At 42.0% G+C, this 18442-nt stretch overlaps 2 protein-coding genes across 4 annotated transcripts; one reads left to right on the top strand and one right to left on the bottom strand.

The window, feature by feature from the left end:
- The first annotated feature begins 1162 nt into the window (after positions 1-1162).
- LOC310997364 (uncharacterized protein) lies at positions 1163-10975 on the top strand. The gene is made up of 9 exons (XM_083987039.1): positions 1163-1255; positions 1997-2027; positions 2145-2256; positions 2508-2591; positions 8251-8301; positions 8669-10246; positions 10377-10439; positions 10579-10681; positions 10776-10975. Exons 2-9 carry the CDS (start codon positions 2018-2020, stop codon positions 10878-10880), a joined length of 2106 nt encoding a protein of 701 aa, XP_083843165.1. The 5' UTR covers positions 1163-1255; positions 1997-2017; the 3' UTR covers positions 10881-10975.
- A 203-nt stretch (positions 10976-11178) lies between these two features.
- Positions 11179-16269, bottom strand: plp1b (proteolipid protein 1b). 3 transcript variants are annotated; one of them, XM_083987410.1, is made up of 7 exons: positions 14526-14719; positions 13957-14143; positions 13705-13861; positions 13266-13443; positions 12922-12995; positions 12644-12709; positions 11179-12087 (listed from the first exon to the last, which is right to left on the bottom strand). In XM_083987410.1, exons 1-7 carry the CDS (start codon positions 14563-14565, stop codon positions 12016-12018), a joined length of 774 nt encoding a protein of 257 aa, XP_083843536.1. In that variant the 5' UTR covers positions 14566-14719; the 3' UTR covers positions 11179-12015. The 3 variants fall into 3 exon arrangements, with proteins under 3 accessions (XP_083843536.1, XP_083843537.1, XP_083843535.1); XM_083987411.1 differs by lacking the exons at positions 11179-12087; positions 14526-14719 and adding an exon at positions 16188-16269 and having other exon boundaries at positions 12627-12995; XM_083987409.1 differs by lacking the exon at positions 11179-12087 and having other exon boundaries at positions 12627-12995.
- Between the last annotated feature and the right edge of the window lie 2173 nt (positions 16270-18442).

Below are 18442 nucleotides of genomic sequence, written 5' to 3'. Positions count from 1 at the left end.
GCTAACCAGTTTTTCATGATGGAAATAACTTCCAGCTACACTGGTCATGATTCACATACTTTGTGAATTGTTTTGTTTTGTTTATAGTTTTGTTCTACTAATGTCAAAACAAATCTGGTTGGATTATCTTGAATTTCCTCATTTTACTCAGAGTTAATGTTCACACCATGCATTTTAGTGATACAGTAACATAGTTAAACATTTCCCTTGAAACAGTTTCTTTGCAGCGACCCAAATGCTCCTATTCCACCATGTCACTTGTACTCTATTTGATTAACCATGTTGATGATTTTTGTTTCTTAAACTCTGCAATGTGGAAATACTAAGACTTTTTTTTTTTTCATCTAACAGGTTCAGGTGCGGTTCCAGGAAACAAACCAAGGGAGGAGGTTCTACTGGATTCCATGCAACATTCAAACATTATGAGGCTAAAAGGTCTTATTTTACTATGTCAGGTGTACATTTTCTGTGAAAATAAGACCCAGAGAGGTGGTGACATGTAAAGTTCCCACCAAAGAACAATTCATGGTCTCTTTACAGAGACAACATCCCTGATAATCTGTAGAAAAACGTAACTCATTTCAGCCCATCAACCTAAATGAAGTAAAATTACGTCACGTTACACACTGAGGTTATATTTGTCTGGTGTGTCTGTTTTGGCTTCATTGAAACGCATGCTTTGTTGTGATGCATTTTGCCGTGAGTAAAGATCAAAGATTAAAGTCGTGGTTAAAGATCAGGTCTCACTTGATTCCTGGTATCAACCTGACAGGAACAGCAGAACTACTCTAAAATGATTCCCAAGCTAATGAGCTGCCGGGCGTCAATTCAAGTGTAAAACAAAGTGTAGTAAGTGAGTGCACATTACAAGGCCAAAGTCAGGGGAAAAAACAAACACCATTAAGTACTAACATGTATTGGTTTAAATGGTGCACATTGTCACAAGAATAATCCTAGAGAGAGCTTTTTATTTCAAATTATTCTTTCAGGAAATCTTGCTTCAGAGTGACTAAAGAGTTTATTATTTCACACACAAGCTATAAAACAATGGAATGGAAGAAAAAAACCCACTTACTAGATTAACCTGCATGGTGGCATCCAGGTGCAGCACTTCGGTCTGTGGTATGGGTGGAATCTAAAATGTCAGGGGGGGTAGTGGGTGCTCAGGTTAAAATATCTTTCCTTTCCTGTTTGAGATCCAGAGGAGACACAACACCACTCAGCGCTGACAGCACCAACACAGCTGACTTTACAGGTGAGAGAGCACAATACGGCACAGAGAAGGACTTTTCACTACTTTGGATTTCATGTTCATCGACTATGCAGATTGAGGACTCATTATTACAAAGTTGGAATTGCTTTAATTTTCTATGAATAATGAATTTGACCTGTTTAATCGGTGCTGGCACATCTCCAGAAAGACTGATCATGAGAGACTTTAAAACTCTGAGTGCAGGGTCAAAATGTGAAGAGGAGCACAGTATGACTGGGAATGACAATGTAAACACAGAGTGAGATAACATCCATGAATGAAAGAGAGATTATGGTGATGGTGAATATGCTCTGAGTCAGAACTATGTAACATAACAGGATGAGATTGTTTACACTTGATTTTCTTGAAAAGGTGTTATTTTTTTGTCATACAATTCAGTGAGCACTGGGAAAAAGAGCAGATTTATATGTGTCATTTCAGTGTTTGTCTGTACTCTCTCAGAACACACAGTAGTTTTTCACAGGGGGTTGGTGACAGCCTCTGTCAACTTGCATTATAGATTTATATTTTGAGCAGGCAGAATGCAGTTTTACAGGTTGTGGATGAGGATGCGAGGTCATTAAACATTGTGTCACAGCAACAAGTCAGAACCAGGCAGGACGCAAAAAAAATAAACACATTATGCTTATGCACACAGCGATTAGGCTACTGTTGTGTTTGCACTGATGTTTAGAAAAACAAACAAACCTGGATTCATCTCATCTTAAAATCATTTTTCATCAGGTTGAAGAAAATCGCAGCATCATGTCAAAAGGTAAGCCACACTGAACTCCAACATTTCATCCTTTTATTAATTTAAATATGTCATGCAAGAAACCCAGGCATCCCAGAATATCCTGACATTGTGTGTGTGTGTGTGTGTGTGTTGTAGATGTTGACAGAAGCCAGGTGTTCAGAACCACCCGGGTGCGGACCGCGCTGAAGAAGGATGGCAGCTGGATCCAGAAACCTAAAGGGGAGAGTGAAGAGCCAGAGGAAGCACGGTACGCTCAGCAGCCACGGTGCAACATCAAAAAAACAGAGCGTTGATTTAAAGCAGCGACCGAAGCCGTCATGTCTTCCTGCGTCTCACTAAAGTGCCGTGCTGCAGGAAGGCATCACTCCTGCTGTATCCTCTGAAAACAGCATGACAGCTCTGGGGTCTCCTGAGTTTTGGCTTTTTTTGGGGGGTGTGAAGAGAAATGGTACAACAATCGTGCTGCACATTCACACAACAACCTCCTCTGTCTTGCAGGACGGAGCACACCGTGGAGACTCCGGTGAAACCAGCTATGGTCAGGCAGAAATCATACGTCCTCTCCACAGCCATGAAATTTGAGTGAGTACCATGTGGACATTGATTAAAAAGACTGAGCCATTGAAAGTACATTGACACCTAGACTCCTATCATAACGTAAACATGTGAGATCTGATTACGTAATATTTAACTAGCAATTTAGATGCAAAACTTGAAACACTGATATTCAAACACTGGACCCCCTTGTCTCAAATACAGTATCTCAAATGTTTACAAAATGTGTTGCATGACAAGGGGAAACCATGTGGTGTCAGTTCCCCAAATCAAACCTCAACTGTCCTTTAACTCTGTCGTGTCAGTGAATAAGTTAAAAATGTTTCAAGCTCCAGGCACAAATCATCATCTGTGATATTAACATACATAAACATTAACTTGACTCTGGGGCAGCAGTGAGACCAACACTTCACTGTTAAACTTTATACAAACCTTAACCTTTCTCCCTGAGGCAAACACACACGACTGCTGGAGCAGTTCCCTTTCTTATATTTCCCGTCAGGTTCCAATAGACCATTATAAAAATATGACTCCCCAGTTTGAACTGTGCAAATATTTTACCAGCCTTAATGTTTTAGTGATTATGACAAGGTTGTGTGTTTAATATTAATCTTGTCGATTTGCTGAGGATAAAAGAAAATCAGCAAAAATGTATTATAAATGATAATTATAAATGAAAACAGCCATATTCAGAGTTACACATTATGTTTAAATAGACTGTATAGAGGTTTTGAAACAGTCATCGACTCTTTGCACAGTAATTATAATGAATAAAACATGCAGTGCCGTTCCCTGCCTGGGTATTGTTTTTAGTCGTACCTATTGCATTGATATTACATCACCTGACTTTAACACGAACACGACACACGCACAAGCCCCTTTAGTAAATTATTAAAGGTAAGGACACATTTGTGCTGCAAAATATTTCAAAAAGTCCTTTATTCTGGATTTTCTCCCTGAGGTCACACTGTGGGCTCCTTCCACCGAGGGAATCCAAAACAGTACATATTTGAAGAGACCTATGTATTCAGACACCGCAGGGCACGACTCATTTCAGACAATATATCCCATTTATTACTGTCTCGAAGCACATTTTCAAGTCACGTCCGCAGTAAGTTAGTGGTTATGTTAACATTTCTCATCTCAATGCCATTGGAAAAAAAAGAAAAAGAAAAAGTTTGGTATCTGTTCTGTTACTGCAGAGCCAGCTTAAACACACACACACACACACACACACACACACATTGGAGCAGTCACTAAGCTAGAAGTTTTATATGAAAATCTTTTCTTGCAAATCCTCTGGATGCTGGATCACAATAAATCTTGCCAGATATCGACAACAACTGATTCAATTTTCACAATTTGTAACTTCTGCAGTTGATACTTTAACAATGTGGCTGAGTTTTTCCTCTCCCTTTATTATTTTCACAGATCTGTTGGGTCAATAAATACTAAGTCAATAAGTAAACAATGTGTTTGGTCAGCACAGAATTAGAAGTATTATTAACGTAGAGTTTCCACAAAGCACAACACTGTATCTATATTGTTTGATGTGAGTTAGCTTATCAAGCTGTTGAATTTGTAACGCAGCAGCAGTAGTCCCCAACTTGTTGAACCCAAGCAGCCATTCATTCATTTCTGTAACTCAGTGCAGTCAGCTGTTTATAGCCTTTCTCTCATTGGCCACGGTGAGAAAACAAAACATGTTGGGCTTGATTTTCTATACATGATTTGATGATGATATTATAATGAACCTTCATTATTTGAACAAACAGCAATCACATGACCACAGAAATAAAACCGTCTTAACTTGGCTCTGTCCATGTCAATAACACTCAAAAACACACTTTTCCTACTGTGCTGACGTCACTGAAGTCTCATAACTTCTACTTTGCCTTTGCTCTCGGCTCTGTTATGACCCCTCGACTTAATCGCAGACTTGCCCTCTCCGCTGAGACATGGCATTTATCTCACAAACGTCTAGTGCTTATGGGAAATGGTGTTCATAGCAGCTAAAAACATAAAAATATTGAATAAACATAAAAATATTGAATAAACAATAATATTAATATGAAAAGACCCATATGACAAACCTCTGAGAAAAGCTTTGCCCAAGCTGGATTTTTTTTTTTCACTTCTTTATGTGGACATGAGTTGTGAGCAGTTTAAAGTGAATTTGAAGGACATGTTGTACAGCAGAAACATGGCCTCTTATTTTCTTTATTGTTCCTTTAAAATAATTTGACTCCTTCAGTTTTACTCTGGGGGACTCGTGGGCCGGAAAAAAGTGTTGTGCCACGTTCAAATGTTCTTACTCAATTAGTAAATGTGACCACAACTTTGACAAGTAATTAATGTCAACACAGCCCGTTCCTCATCGCCAGCTGACCAACAGAGCACTCTGCTCTTTCCTCAGAGCTGCTGCTGATGGCTGATTGCAAGTGTTGTGTAGAAATGAGTTACAGCGAGGGTCCAGCAGCTGTGAGGTCTCCTACACTGTGAACCGCCTGCTCTGAAGCCGACAGTGTGGAGCCAGCATCTGGGCCCATGCTGTGTGACGGCATCAAATGACCCTCGTTGACCACAAACGGGTTGAGTGGGTAAATACCACACTTCCCAAACCCTTCTTTGACAATCCTGACGCCCTCGTCCCCCTTCGCTACCTGATACGTCCCTTTAAAAACGCCCGAGAACTCCTTCTTGCTTATTGCGAAGTGAGCGTCGGTGCCACCACAGCCGTCGCCCACGAGCCCGGCGAAGTGCTGCCTCAGGAGCGCGAAGAGCCCGGCGTCCAGCGGCTGCAGCACGTGAGAGCAGTGGGGGGGAAGGCACAGAAGGACGACGTCCTCCTTCCGAGCCGCCTCCACCACCTCCAGGTTCACGGGCGACTTGTGGCCGTCGAAGATCAGCAGCAGCGGACGCTCCTTGGGCGCATGCGTGAGGAAATGTTTGAGGAACCATTTCTTAAAGAGGTCGGAGGTGACGCATCCAGAGTCTGACCATCCATAGAGGGCACTCGGCGGCCCTTGTGTCTTGTAACATACCCCCCCTGGATAGGCCTTTGAGTAGATAATAAAAGGGGGAATGTCCTCTCCAGCTGCGCTAAAGCAAGCCAGGACAGAGATGTGGTCCCTGGAGCCCGGCGCTGGCTTGTAGCCCAGACTGGCCGCCGGTTTGGGGAGGATCACCCTCTTCCTGCCCAGCTGGAAGCCCGTCTCGTTGCAGTTGAAGATTTGGTGAGGCTTGTCTCTGAGTCCGTGAGTGTCCACCACGGTGTTCAGTAAATTGAAAAACTGATCCACCGCCTCCTTCCTCACACAAACCGTCCTCCCGCGGACGACATTGTCTGCCGCCTGAATTGTAATATTCTTCTCTTGCCGCTTTCTGAAATTGAGCCACCAGGTCTGGCCCAGTTTGGAGAACGCCACCCTGCGATGCTGCCGCTTGTAAATGGACGAGGCAAAGGACACCAGCTGCTGCTTAGTAAGTGGGAATCCATGCTTGGACATATATAAGGAGAACTCCACTAACAGCTCCTCATCTGCCGAGGTGATAAGCTGAGCTGGGCCGCTGCGACTCCCTGGCGTCACCCGTCCGCTGACTCTGTCCCCCAGTGAAGACTTGGGGACGCCAAACTCCTTGGCAGCCTGTCGCACCGTGCACCTCCCTGACTTCACCTCTATCAGGGCGCGCTCCATGGCCTCCTCTGTCCATTTCTTCTTCTTCTTCCTCCCGATTTTGTCAAGATGATTTCTTGACGGCATTTTTTGCCTGTAGGATGGAACAGGAAATTATGCTTTTGAAACCAATATAACAGCAGCAAATACACATAGCCTATCACACAACAGGAAACAACGGCTTTTTCCCAGTCTTGCAAAAGGATTGTATCATAACCTTTTGATCTATGTTTTTTTTTTAACATGATGGCTGACCCATCTGCCATCTGAGTCTTAATACTGATGCAAGGCACAAGAATCAGAGAACAACCTCCTGAGTCCTGCATCAAGTATTGACATTCACTGCACAGTGGATGGAAAGACAATAAGGCTGCAGTTGGCATATGATTTGCTAGTTTAAGAGTAATTTAAATAAAACTTTGTGGTTATATTTCTCAGCTCATTTCAGGATCTTCTTGCAAAAGATAATTTAGTGTGACAGTAATAAAAAAAAATGCTGATTTTTTTCCCACCAAAGCCACAAATACACACATCTAGATATAAATGCCTAGTTACACCTGAGTTGGATTGAACAGAGAGTCTATATGAAGATTGTCATTCATTTCAGTTTATATAAACACAAAGATACATTTCATAGATTCATTTTTAAAACTGACTTTAGACTTTCCATACTGTGCAGGTTTACTTGAATAGCCTACTTCATTTCGCTTGTTTGTTACCTGGACACAGAAACACACTGATTAAATTAAATACTATTTAATTAAACTAAACACCACTGCTGGTGTAGTTATTTTCACAGACAAAACAAACTTGTTTAAACACAGAGGACCTGTTGAAACACTCACTGACCTGCTGGTGTGGAGGTCGTCGGACTGAGCTTGAGAGAGAAACAGAAAACAGTCCGTCTGCTGCCGAGACGCTGAGCTCCGCAGCGCTGCTGTTTGTAAACTAACGCCACAGTAACGTGAAGTCACAGGTTTTTGTTTTTGTTAAAGACAAAATTACGCTCAAAACACTAAATGTGTGGCCGCTTTTGTTGCGTAGTCGCTGCTACATGACTGTCGTTGCACAAAAGTTGATATTTGGCGCCTACACTTTACTATGAACATGTATTTTCCTAACTAGCAAGAAATGCTGCCTCTGAATTAGCCGACAGCGGAACAGCAGCGGAAGTCCAGCCAAGCACCCTTCAAAATAAAAGTATGAAAATTCCCGTTACCAAAATAAAAGGTAATAGCCTAATAGACTGCTAGTACAACTGATGTGAGTAGCTAGTAGTCAAAATGACAAGTAGTCGTGAGTAGTTTATTTGACTAGTATGAGTGATTTATTAGGATATAATTGCCTTTAGGGGATCAATTGTCTTTCACTCAATAGACAAATAAAGATCAACGTCATACTGATGCATTATTGACTGTGGTCCAATGCATGCCTCACGTGTATATCCAGCACATTTAATTTGAATGAATGCAGATGGTTCACATTCTTGTTTAAGAAAACAGCCCCAGGCCTATCCTTGTGGTTTGGTGACATGACATCTCCATCATTAATACACCTTATGTTGGCATTTAAGGGTGCATTTTTCAGCTTTGTTCATTGGCTGTGTTTTAGCAGTCACAGTCACTCTTGTTTTATCACTCAGCACAGGTGTTAGAGGCACGTATAGTGTTTGCTCTCAAATGCAATTTTTTTTTTTTAAATCTAGCAGGGTATAGAAGAAAAATCTCTCATGCATTTAAAATAAGACAGTTTGAAACTACAAGTCAAATTGACAAGTGACCTGTTGTAGTATTGTAAATTTACTTTATCCATTGATCAGACCTTTAAATTAGAGTTATATCACTGGAGTTGAAAACTCTCCTATGGTGCTTTGGCCTTTGATACCTGAAGATAGCGAAAGCTCTCATTTGTACCACAAAATCTGTAAGCATGATACAATTTGCTGATGTTTTGTGGTTTTCTATAAGTTTATAAATTCCAATATGTGTTTCTCCTTCTTACCCTGTCAGATCAGAAGTGAGTCCCCCTCCCCAAAAGACACAACTTTCTCCAACTGAAGGGTATGTATGTGTTGAATTTTAATTAGTAAGGTAAAACATAAGAGACTACTCCTCTCCAAATCAACATGTTTCCATGGTTTGCATTATTAATCTCTGTCAAGCCTGAACTTTTAAACCAAATATTGAATGCTACTGCTAGATGTCTTTGTATTGCAAATTATTATTTTTTCTTTGCTTTAGTGATTCAGCTAATAATGGTGACGTTATTCATACCACAAAGATGCTCTGCCTTAGGGCTCAACAGTGTCGATCACATACTTTACAGACTTAAGAGCATCTTTCCACTGACTGTAAATGCAGCTAAATACAAAGATGCTGAGTGTCTCTTTATTATATAATGTGTAAGAAGTGACTTGCTCTGTTACAGGCCCAAAACACCCATAGAAGAAGTTTTCCAAAATGGCAAAACAGAACCGGAAAAAAATGTTGCAAACACAGCTACTGAAAACAAGAAAGAAAATGATGATAAACCAGTTGATAAGTCAAATGTAGACCAGACTGAGACCAAGGTTTCTGCAGCTGCTGAGGTGCAAGATCCTGTTCAAGATAAAGCAGAAGTCCCTGCTGTTCTCCCAGTGGAACTGAAGCCTCAAGAGGAACCTCCAGTCGAAACAGAGCCAGCTAAAGCAGCACAACTGGAGGATGCAGTAGTAAAATCAACCAAACAACCTGCAGAGGATGCTGCAGCAGATGTTTATAAGGCTGAAGCTGTGGTTGTGGAGGAGTCATTGCCTGATCCAAGGAATGTGATTCAAGCAAAACCAGAAGAAGAGGCTTCTCTTCAAGACAATAAGGAACCAGATCCCGACTTAGTGGCAGAACCTGAATCCAAATCACCCACTGAGTGTGCTCCAGAAGCTGCTACAGAACAAAACACAGAAGAAAGCATTGAAGCTGTAGCCGAGGCTGTGGTAGAGTCACCACCTGATATGAGTGATGTGATTCAAACAATCCCAAAAGAAGAGGCTGCTCTTCAAAACAATAAGGAACCAGACCATGAATTAGTGGTCAAATCTGAAGAAACTATTGAAGCCGTAGCCGAGGCAGACCCTATATTAGTGGTTGAATCTGAAGAAAATATTGAAGCTGTAGCTGAGGCTGTGGTGGAGTCATCACCTGATATAAGTGACATGATTCAAACAACACCAAAAGAAGAAGTTTCCCTTCAAAACAATAAGGAACCAGACCCTGAATTAGTGGTCAAATCTGAAGAAAACATCGAAGCTGTAGCCGAGGTTGTGGTGGAGTCATCACCTGATATGAGTGACGTGATTAAAGCACCACCAGGAGAAGAGGTTTCTCTTCAAAACAAGAACGATCCAGACCCTGAATTAACGATAGAATCTGAACCTAAATCACCCACTGAGTGCGCTCCAGAAGCTGCTACAGAGGAAGGTTGTGAGAAATGTCCTCCAGAACAAAACACAGAAGAAACAGTTGAAGCTGCAGCCGAGGCTGTGGTGGAGTCATCACCCGAGACCCCTGCTGTAAATGATGCAACACCAAGTGACAAGGCTGCTCTACAAGGCACCGTGGAGCCAATCGAAGATGCTTCAACTAAAACTCCAGCTCGGCCTGCAGCTGAAACTGAGGTAAAGTGTGTAGAGCCTAAAGCTGAGATCGAAGCTCCAGCAGAACCAGCTTTGAAAGCCAGTGTCAAAGAGGCAGTCGAGTGTCAAGTCCAGCCTGTTGATAACACTGTTTTTGAGAAAAGTGCTGAGCCAGCACCTGAGAATTCACCACCTGGTACGACAGAGTCGAGCACTGTGGACGTTCATGAACCTGCTCCAGAGGCCGGAGCAGATAAGTTATATAACAGAGCCATTGAACTGACTGATGCATTTGACGTGGAGCCGCCCAAGACCGAAGCTCCTGAACCAAAACCAAAACCAAGACAATCCCATCCAGCGGAGCCAAAAGTGAACCAGGCTAACGACACCAACACGTGAGTCAGCTCTTATCAAACCAAACAATCCATACATCTACTGTTTGTTTGTTTTTAAACATAATAATCACATGGTTTCACTTGTGCCATGAAATGCATCTCATTGTTTGCTGATTAATTATTTTTGTAGCCCTCAAAGATCTGAAAAGCCCAAAGAGAAGCTTCCAGCCACACAAACTCTCAAAAAGACCAGGTAACACTCACTCTAACTCACTTTAAGACCGACAAAAATTGAATTTAACACTTTATTTTAGTCGTGCAAAGGGACACAAAGTTCATACATGAAGAGCAGGTGGTGTGATAATCTATTTCTCACCTTCTGTCTACCTCAGTGATGGCAAACCTATCTGCTCATTCTGCGACCAAGTAATTGATGGAAACACTAAGATCAGTCTTAGTGAACCTCTGGTGACCTGCCACGCTGACTGTCTGAAGGTTTGTCCTGTCCGTTAGGAAAGATGCTGTTACATGTGTATTGATTGACCCACTCTTATTATTACATAATGTTGATGTTGGGTATGTTTTACAGTGTGGTGCGTGTGCTAAGGTCCTGGGAGATCTGCTGACCCCGATGTTCCTGCATGACCAAGTGATCCACTGTGGTGTCTGCTTTGAAAAAGCTGTCAACGCCTGAAGCCGTAACTGGGACAAACATGTTGTCGGAGGACTCAAAGCATACTGTGATTAATGTGTTATACAGGCTGAGAATCTCACCACTGTTGCCTTAACTCTGTTTTCTGCCTATCGACCCAATTTTCCTACTGAACGTTTTTAGGACATAAGAAATCTTCAAAAAGGTTTGGCTCCAGAAGATTATTTATTACTTTAACTGCCAAAGATGCTTGAATGGATTACTTTGCAGTCAACAAGACTGGTTTCATTGAAACATACTGTATAATATTAAAATAAAACCCCAGCTCAGTGCCTCAGATTTAAATGGTTTAATCAGCCTTAATTTCAAATGAGCACAAACAACACTAAGTAGCAGGGCTACACATCAAACACTTGGAAGCAAGTTATTAAAGCATCAACACCTCAGTGACATAAAAACAGCTTATTTTAAGCAGTAACTAAAAAACCTCCAGGAAATAGATACAAATATTGTTCCCCCAAAAACAAATTGGGATTTAAACAAAGCAAAAATACATTATAGGAGTTTATGCAAAGTACATGCATTGTAAGTGAAAGCAAATAGGGAGATGAGGGGGACACATTAAAAACTCTTGCAGAGAACTTTGGTACATTCAGCTTCTCTTGCTTTAGTTCACGCAGTGTTGATACACAAGATGGTGATAATGAGGCAGCAGCAAAATCATATTCAGAATCTATATATGCATCAGTAAACAGTGAATAGTGAACATGCAGTTATGCTTTGCGAGGCAAGCCGTCATTACTCTTAATTATGCATGAACGTCATACATCACAATCTGACAACAGCTTCGGCACCAGTAAAGCTTCAGAAAAAGGATCAAATTGGAGAAACAACCTGCGAGAGGAAAGTGAACAACAAAGCGAAGAGAATCATCTGAGAGAAGTGTTTAAGGAGAAGAGCTGGGCTCAATGCTGGGGGTGAATCATCGTCTTCATCTCTCTGTCTGTTGTTCATACAAAACAGTGATGAGAAACACGTCTGTTATTGGACAGATCTAAAGAAATACTAGCAGGTGATCCAGGTTTGGAAGGTGTTGTTCCCAAGAGGATGAATGGAGACTAGTGCTGACTGTCCATCTCATAGCCAGAGGATGGTGCTGATGGGGATGAAGACGTACTTAGCGAATTCCTTTTCTTCCCAGGAACCGCAAGACTGCATAGTTGTAGGTGGTGGCAATCAGATAAAGAAACTGCAAAAGAAAACATGGAGGGAGGCAGGATGGATGGAAAAAAATATGAAAAAGCTGGATATGTGCTGGGATCATTATAAATGGCATGGTCAAACAATCCAGTAACTTTAATTTAGCTCCACTACAAAGGTAAAACAAAAACAACAACATGAAGGGCCCATTCAAACGATAAGAAACATCAGCCATGCAGGTCGTTTTGGTTTGGAGTTGTCCAGGGTTTGTTGCAAACATATCTCATATTTTTGCTGCTTGTTGTCAAAAATGTCTGTGGATTATAAACAGTGACAGTGACACTGTTTTTGGAGAGATATTTCAAGTCATTTTCAATGCCACTCAAAACACCATAAACTACATTTCACTCACTTTCATTGTCTTGCAATCGCAGCCGAAATCTCAGAGACAGACATAATGAAATGCGACCATTTGCTAAACATCTCTCTTGTGACAATTTGGATGAAGTGACACTTTAGATGTGATTTTACTTCCTGGTATTTACTCCAAGGAGTTTGAATAAATCAAAAGAAATACTTTACCTGACCAGAAAATAGCTACTCACCAGAGCTAAAAGAGTGACTCCAGCACCAGCAAACGCAGCTATAAACAAGTCATAGGTGACGTAGAACTGTAAGATGTAAGAAGCACAGGTCAATTTAATATGTATTCAGAGAACTGGACCAATCATTTGTATGTTTGTATCATTTCTCTGTACAAAATTCTCACACATGCATCCATTGATAATTTAAAATTGATTGTGCATTGGTTCTGTGGATGTATTTTCATGTGATCTTGCTGACATGAAATACTGAATATCGGATATTGGATTCTTCCACTCACTTCGCTGGTTTTGCAAATAGATGCCAAGGTCATCCCACACGACTTGCCTGGCATTGCATTCCAAGGAAGAAGACCTTAAATGAAGACACGGTGTAAGTGATGTACTGTAGCTCTTACTACTGCTGAATGGGCTGTGGTGCATTTAAGTCCCTGCTTGCTCAAAACACATCAGGGAAACTTCAGTAATGAAAATAAGATACATGGCATAGCAATTTTAATTATTTCATGACTAATTTAACAACCAGTTTTGCATTCTCTCCCTAATGATTAATTCATTTCTTCCAAGGACGCATTAACATTCTCATCAGGTGGGCATGCGGTCAGTCATTATAAGAACAACGCACCATACTGCCTGGCGTCCATGCAAATCCAGCCATGCTGATTAATGCTGGGGGTTGTTTCAGCCAGGATGTTGATGTTGTGGCAGGTTTGCTCCATGTTGAACAGGAAGAAGACTGGGATAGCAGTGAAGGCAAACACTGCCAGCCAGATGAAGGCCAAGATGTACGTCACTATGATAAACTGTGGAGAAAATAAGTGCAGCACATAAGGTCAGAGAAATGTGGCGTGGAAGCTCAGGTCTCGCTGTGATAAATGTGCTGTCATTAAATCAGCTATCAACCATAATTCACGCTTGTGTGTGGAAAAATCGTGGAAACAGTGAGTGTTTTTTATTGAGATTAGGAGCTCAAAACAAAAACCAAAATTCGGCCTTTTAGCGATGACCTGACGTCATATTTCCCCTCCCTCTTCACCCCCTCCCCCCTCATTCCCCATCCTTACCGTCAGGCTGAGGCAGCGGCCACATTGGGTGCTCCTGAATTCGCCAAAGGTCTGCTTCACAGCGCTCGTGGTGTAGAAACCCTCAGCCAGCAGCAGGATGCCGTAGAGGAAGAAAAATGATGCCAGGCCATAGATCACAAACTGGAAATATTTGATACTGGAACAGTCACAGGGAGGGAGTCAGTCAGACAGAGAAGTGAAGAAACTGCTGATGAATCACAACTCAAGAGAATTTAAAGCAGCATCACTCACAAGGAGGCCATGATCTCATAGTCCTGGACGTTGCGGGCGAAGTAAGTCGAGACGAGGACTTCGGTCTGGGTGAGAGCTTCATGCCCACAGCCACAAAATAACGCCATGCCGGCATAGCACAGCAAGGTGGCCACCAGGGACGGGTAGGGCACTGCCCCAATGCACCGGATACAGCAATCATAACAACCTGAGGGGGCATAATATATCAGCAAACAGGCGGCACACACCGCACATATTACCACACAACACATCTACGCCACCACGGTGGGGAACCCTTTCACCCTGTCTGGGGAGTTATGAAAAAGGCCTCGCTCAGTCTGCAAATCCATGAGCATGCACCAAACTCCAACAACAGGCAAGAAAGCAACAGAAGAAAAAAAATTAGACAGCAGTGATAAACAAGAGTTCAAAGCAGCAAACTCCGAATAAAGCGTCCAAACAAAAAGCAGTCGCTAATGAGTTCACGACAATCTCATGCACTTCTTCCAGTGTAAGCTGTGCTGCTGAAGCAGGTAGCAAATATCCAGTGTTAATAAATGCATTGGCAGAAATGGGATAGAGGGAAGCACCTAAGGCTTTGCAAAGCCAAGGCTGCCTGACCGGAAACATTTGCTGCTTCTGATCGTGTCCTACTCCACAACAAGAAAGATCCCCGTGCCAACCAGTGATGTGCTGTGCTGCCTACAGGGTATTGCTACTGTAAAATAAGTCTCTCTGCGCTGATTTCATCCGCATGTGAGAGCTCCAGTCTGCTCGTACCAGCACCGCACAGCTAAACCCTATTCTGACTGTGGTCCAGCCCTCTCTCTCTTTCTCCAGAGATCACAGGCGTCACCGGGCGAGTGAGAGATGGTGGTGAAACACTGGCCTGAGGGCCCCCGAAGAAAGAGCTTCTCTTTGTGGCTGCAAAGACAATATCCTTTGTCTTTGCCACGATTAGAGTTGAACAAAGGGCAGCGATGTTAAACAAACAAAGACCACAGTGCCACAACACGAACACACACACATACACACACACACACACACACACAGTAGTATAGACTGATGGTGGTGGTGATGGTGGTGGGGGGAGGGGGGGCGGGGGTCACCAGGACACCAGGATCGTCTCTACACCACTGGCAATGTCACGACTCAGGCCATCCTCCATGCACAGCTGGATGAGGCTGGTACCAGGGCACTGAGTGTCAATGCCGGCGGGGGCTGGGTTCAAGTGTTCAAAGAGTGGGTGGAAGCATAATGAACGAGGGGGGGGGGGGGTTGAATATCTTCACAACAACAACAACAACAACAACAACAACACTCAAAATTATGGTACACACTGTGAAATACTTGAGTGCCTTAGGTGACTATATCTCAAATCATTTGCGATCATTTTTCAAATTGTGAGGCTTGAGTTGGGAGGACCAGAGTCTGTGAGTTAAACAAACTGCCACCAAAGTATAAATAGTATCAGCAGGAAAGCTGCTAGAGACCCAAAAAGCGGCAGTGCCTGCAGACGCCTACACTTCAGCTGTGCCCTGCTGAAATAGTGATACAGTGATAGAGTGATACAGGCCCATTATAACCTCCAAGTGAAGTCTGTGCACAAGGTATCGCTGCGTTTTAGAGCAGACGCCAGATAATCAATCGATATCGCAAAGCTGTTAAAAAACGTGTTAAAATTAGAGCACAAGTTGTTTGTAAGTGAGAGAAAAAATGGTTAGCACATGTTGTTTGGGTCCACAGTCCTCATGGAAAGTTGCTTATTTATGCCAGAGCCACATGTGGGAGTTTCTGACCTCCTTCACACGAGTGACCTGGCATGACCTTGGCATGATGAAAGTCTCTTCTCTATCAGCCACTCTGATTCCAGTCTGAGTTTATCATCAGTGGGGTCAGGGGAGGTTATCTTCTGAAATTGCCACCTTCTTCTGAAATCCTCATTCTGTGTTAAACTATGTTATATATCAAGAACAAGGCCAAACTGTAATATTATTACAGTGATGGCCAAAAATCCATTCAATCCCTGTTGAATGATCAAAAATCCACAAGTGGATATCAAAATTATTTTTTAATAAATGACAACACTGGATTAATTTGCAGCAAATCTTGCCCACAGTGCATGAGGGCAACATGACGTCTAAGGGCAGAAAGGACATATTAAAAGCAACATTAGTACGTTATTGAAATTCACATTTTCAAATCACATTAATAATAGATGATAAGAGTTATTAAAAATTCTATGCACTCACCCATGTCCAGAAAGAAGTGTGAGGTTATTGAAGTTTTGCTGTGTGGCTTTGTGACTGTGTTATGAGGATATGAGAAGTTATTCCCCGCCACTCCTATATGAATCTGACTCGCGCTTTTGTCTCATCAACAATAGATAGACCACATCTCCCCGAGTCACATCTTAAAGTCACAAAGTCCCATTTCAGCTGCCAGTCATTATTTATGGCGCAGTGGATTCAGGACTGGGGACAGACAGTGGGTCATAAATTCAAACATGAACTTTTTTATTGGTATTTGGTGCTATTTAATGTAGTTGAGCTCTTCTGGCTGATACTTTTGATTACATTCAAATATTTGTACAATTTAGTGAGGGTGAATGAAATGCATATAACATATAAACCACATAGTAGGCCCTATTTTGAATAATTTATACACTTTGGCGTATTTGAAACAATTTTCGCTTCATTCTTCATGATGAAAGTATGTTTTCTTTCACTTTTTCACTTTTTCTAGTGCTTATTAACTCACATAGCTAAAGTTATTTATATTTTTCACCCCAGAGTGCTTAGATTGTTGTGCATGTTCATTTGAAGGGAGCACAAGTGTTATATTAAGATTCAATAGTTTATCATCAACACGCAGGTGTTGTTCAGCTGCAAACACACGTTACATGTCAGCATGACACAATAAACATCTCCGAGGGTCCCTGCAGCAGCATCCTGAGATGCGCACACAGATAAGAGGTATGCACAGACAAAAGAGTGAAATAAATCGGAGCGCCAATGACTGACATTGATGAAGTTGACTAACAAGGGTGACATTGACGGTCGGGTCCAGCTGCTGCCCTCCTTCCCTCCCTCCCTCAAGTTTGACCCAGTTGATGTCAAAGCTGGGTTCAGCACAAAGGAGCCAGTGTGGAGCCGGAGAAAACACCACTTTTTTTTTTTTTGGAGAAGCCCTCATCCTATTTTAGCTTACAATTTTACACCCATGACAAACAACATACACAGACACATTAATAATAATGTCATTATGTACTAACAATATTTGTAATGGACTATACATTTTGTAAGGCTCCATCACAAACCCAGAGTTCATTTTAAGAGCAACAGAAACACTGCCACTTTACCAACTGGGCTTATTCAGGTCCTGTCAAACATGATGACATTTGAGGGGCGATCTATTGTTGAGCATAAATGAATTCCATTTTAGATTGTGGGTTAGAAAAATGTGTGGATTTATAAATTGTTTGGTTTGAGTTTCCAGTTTCGCCTGAGCTACCCTGAGTAACAACAGATCAGGTAATTAGTATGTAGAAAGGATTAATGACGCTGGCTTTGTTAGGCTGAAAGTGAAGAGTGCAGAGGAATGATGCCTTTGAAATCTCTGAGAAAACTATGAGAGCGAGGGAGAGGGAGAGAGAAAGAGACGAGACGCATTAATTAACCTCTGTACTGTGCGAATGTGTATAATGGCTGTCAGCTTTGCTTGTGAGATGTGAAGAAGGAATACAGTTGACGATCAAAGATCAGGACGAGGCAGGAGGACGAGTTTAAGAGTCTCGCTTGCTTGAGTGACATGGAAAGACAATTTATAAATAAACGACATTTCTAAAAAAGAGATGCAGATGGTGGTCAGGGATGTGAGCAGCTCGGATGATGAATTATTGGGTATTGCTCAATAAGGCTGCCTCAGAGTCATTAGATAATGCATGAAGTGATCACACATTATTCTACCGGCTTTCAGCTAAGTTGCAGTTGCTGTCAAGATGCATATATCAAAGTGTATTTTCCATAATCGATACAAAGAGGTACCTGTATCATCATCGTCAGCAGCGTGTTAATGCACTGCATGTGACTTTGTCTGCAGGATGTGTATGTGATACAGCACAGTGATGTGTGCATGAGTCGTTTTGTTAATTGTTTGCTGTGTGGTCGATACACTGGCTAATATTTACGCAATAAACGTGGTAATATGTGTGTGTTGATACAAGGGGGGAAGGGAGCCCTGTAAAAATATTTGCACCATCTCCTATCTCTGTTATGATAATGTGTTATGTTATCTTGTGGTAAAAGAACAAACAGCCATCAAACAAACTAACAAACAAACAAGCACTTGGAGGACAAAAACACGTCAGACCCTGTCAGAGTTGAATCCAGTGGCAATGATCTCCTGTGGTGAATGCTTGAATTATTTGTTTTACCGCATGATTAAGTAAGTATTGAGCTCTTCTCCAACCGGGTGTTTACTTGCTTGTGTGTGTTGATTGTCTTTC

Source organism: Trachurus trachurus, assembly GCF_905171665.1.
Source record: "Trachurus trachurus genome assembly, chromosome: 14".
NCBI lineage: Eukaryota > Metazoa > Chordata > Actinopteri > Carangiformes > Carangidae > Trachurus > Trachurus trachurus.
This window is presented reverse-complemented; position numbering and strand designations above follow the sequence as displayed.

Excerpts from the sequence above, each read along its gene's own strand:
- LOC310997364 (XM_083987039.1), top strand. Across the intron at positions 2,257-2,507 it reads GAAGAGCCAGAGGAAGCACG|GACGGAGCACACCGTGGAGA; the intron begins GTACGCTCAGCA and ends TCTGTCTTGCAG. Across the intron at positions 10,682-10,775 it reads GCCACGCTGACTGTCTGAAG|TGTGGTGCGTGTGCTAAGGT; the intron begins GTTTGTCCTGTC and ends TATGTTTTACAG.
- plp1b (XM_083987409.1), bottom strand. The coding sequence starts at position 14,565 with ATGTTTCCGGTCAGGCAGCCTTGGCTTTGCAAAGCCTTAG. Across the intron at positions 13,862-13,956 it reads TATGAGATCATGGCCTCCTT|TATCAAATATTTCCAGTTTG; the intron begins GTGAGTGATGCT and ends TGACTGTTCCAG. Across the intron at positions 13,444-13,704 it reads GCCGCTGCCTCAGCCTGACG|TTTATCATAGTGACGTACAT; the intron begins GTAAGGATGGGG and ends TTTTCTCCACAG.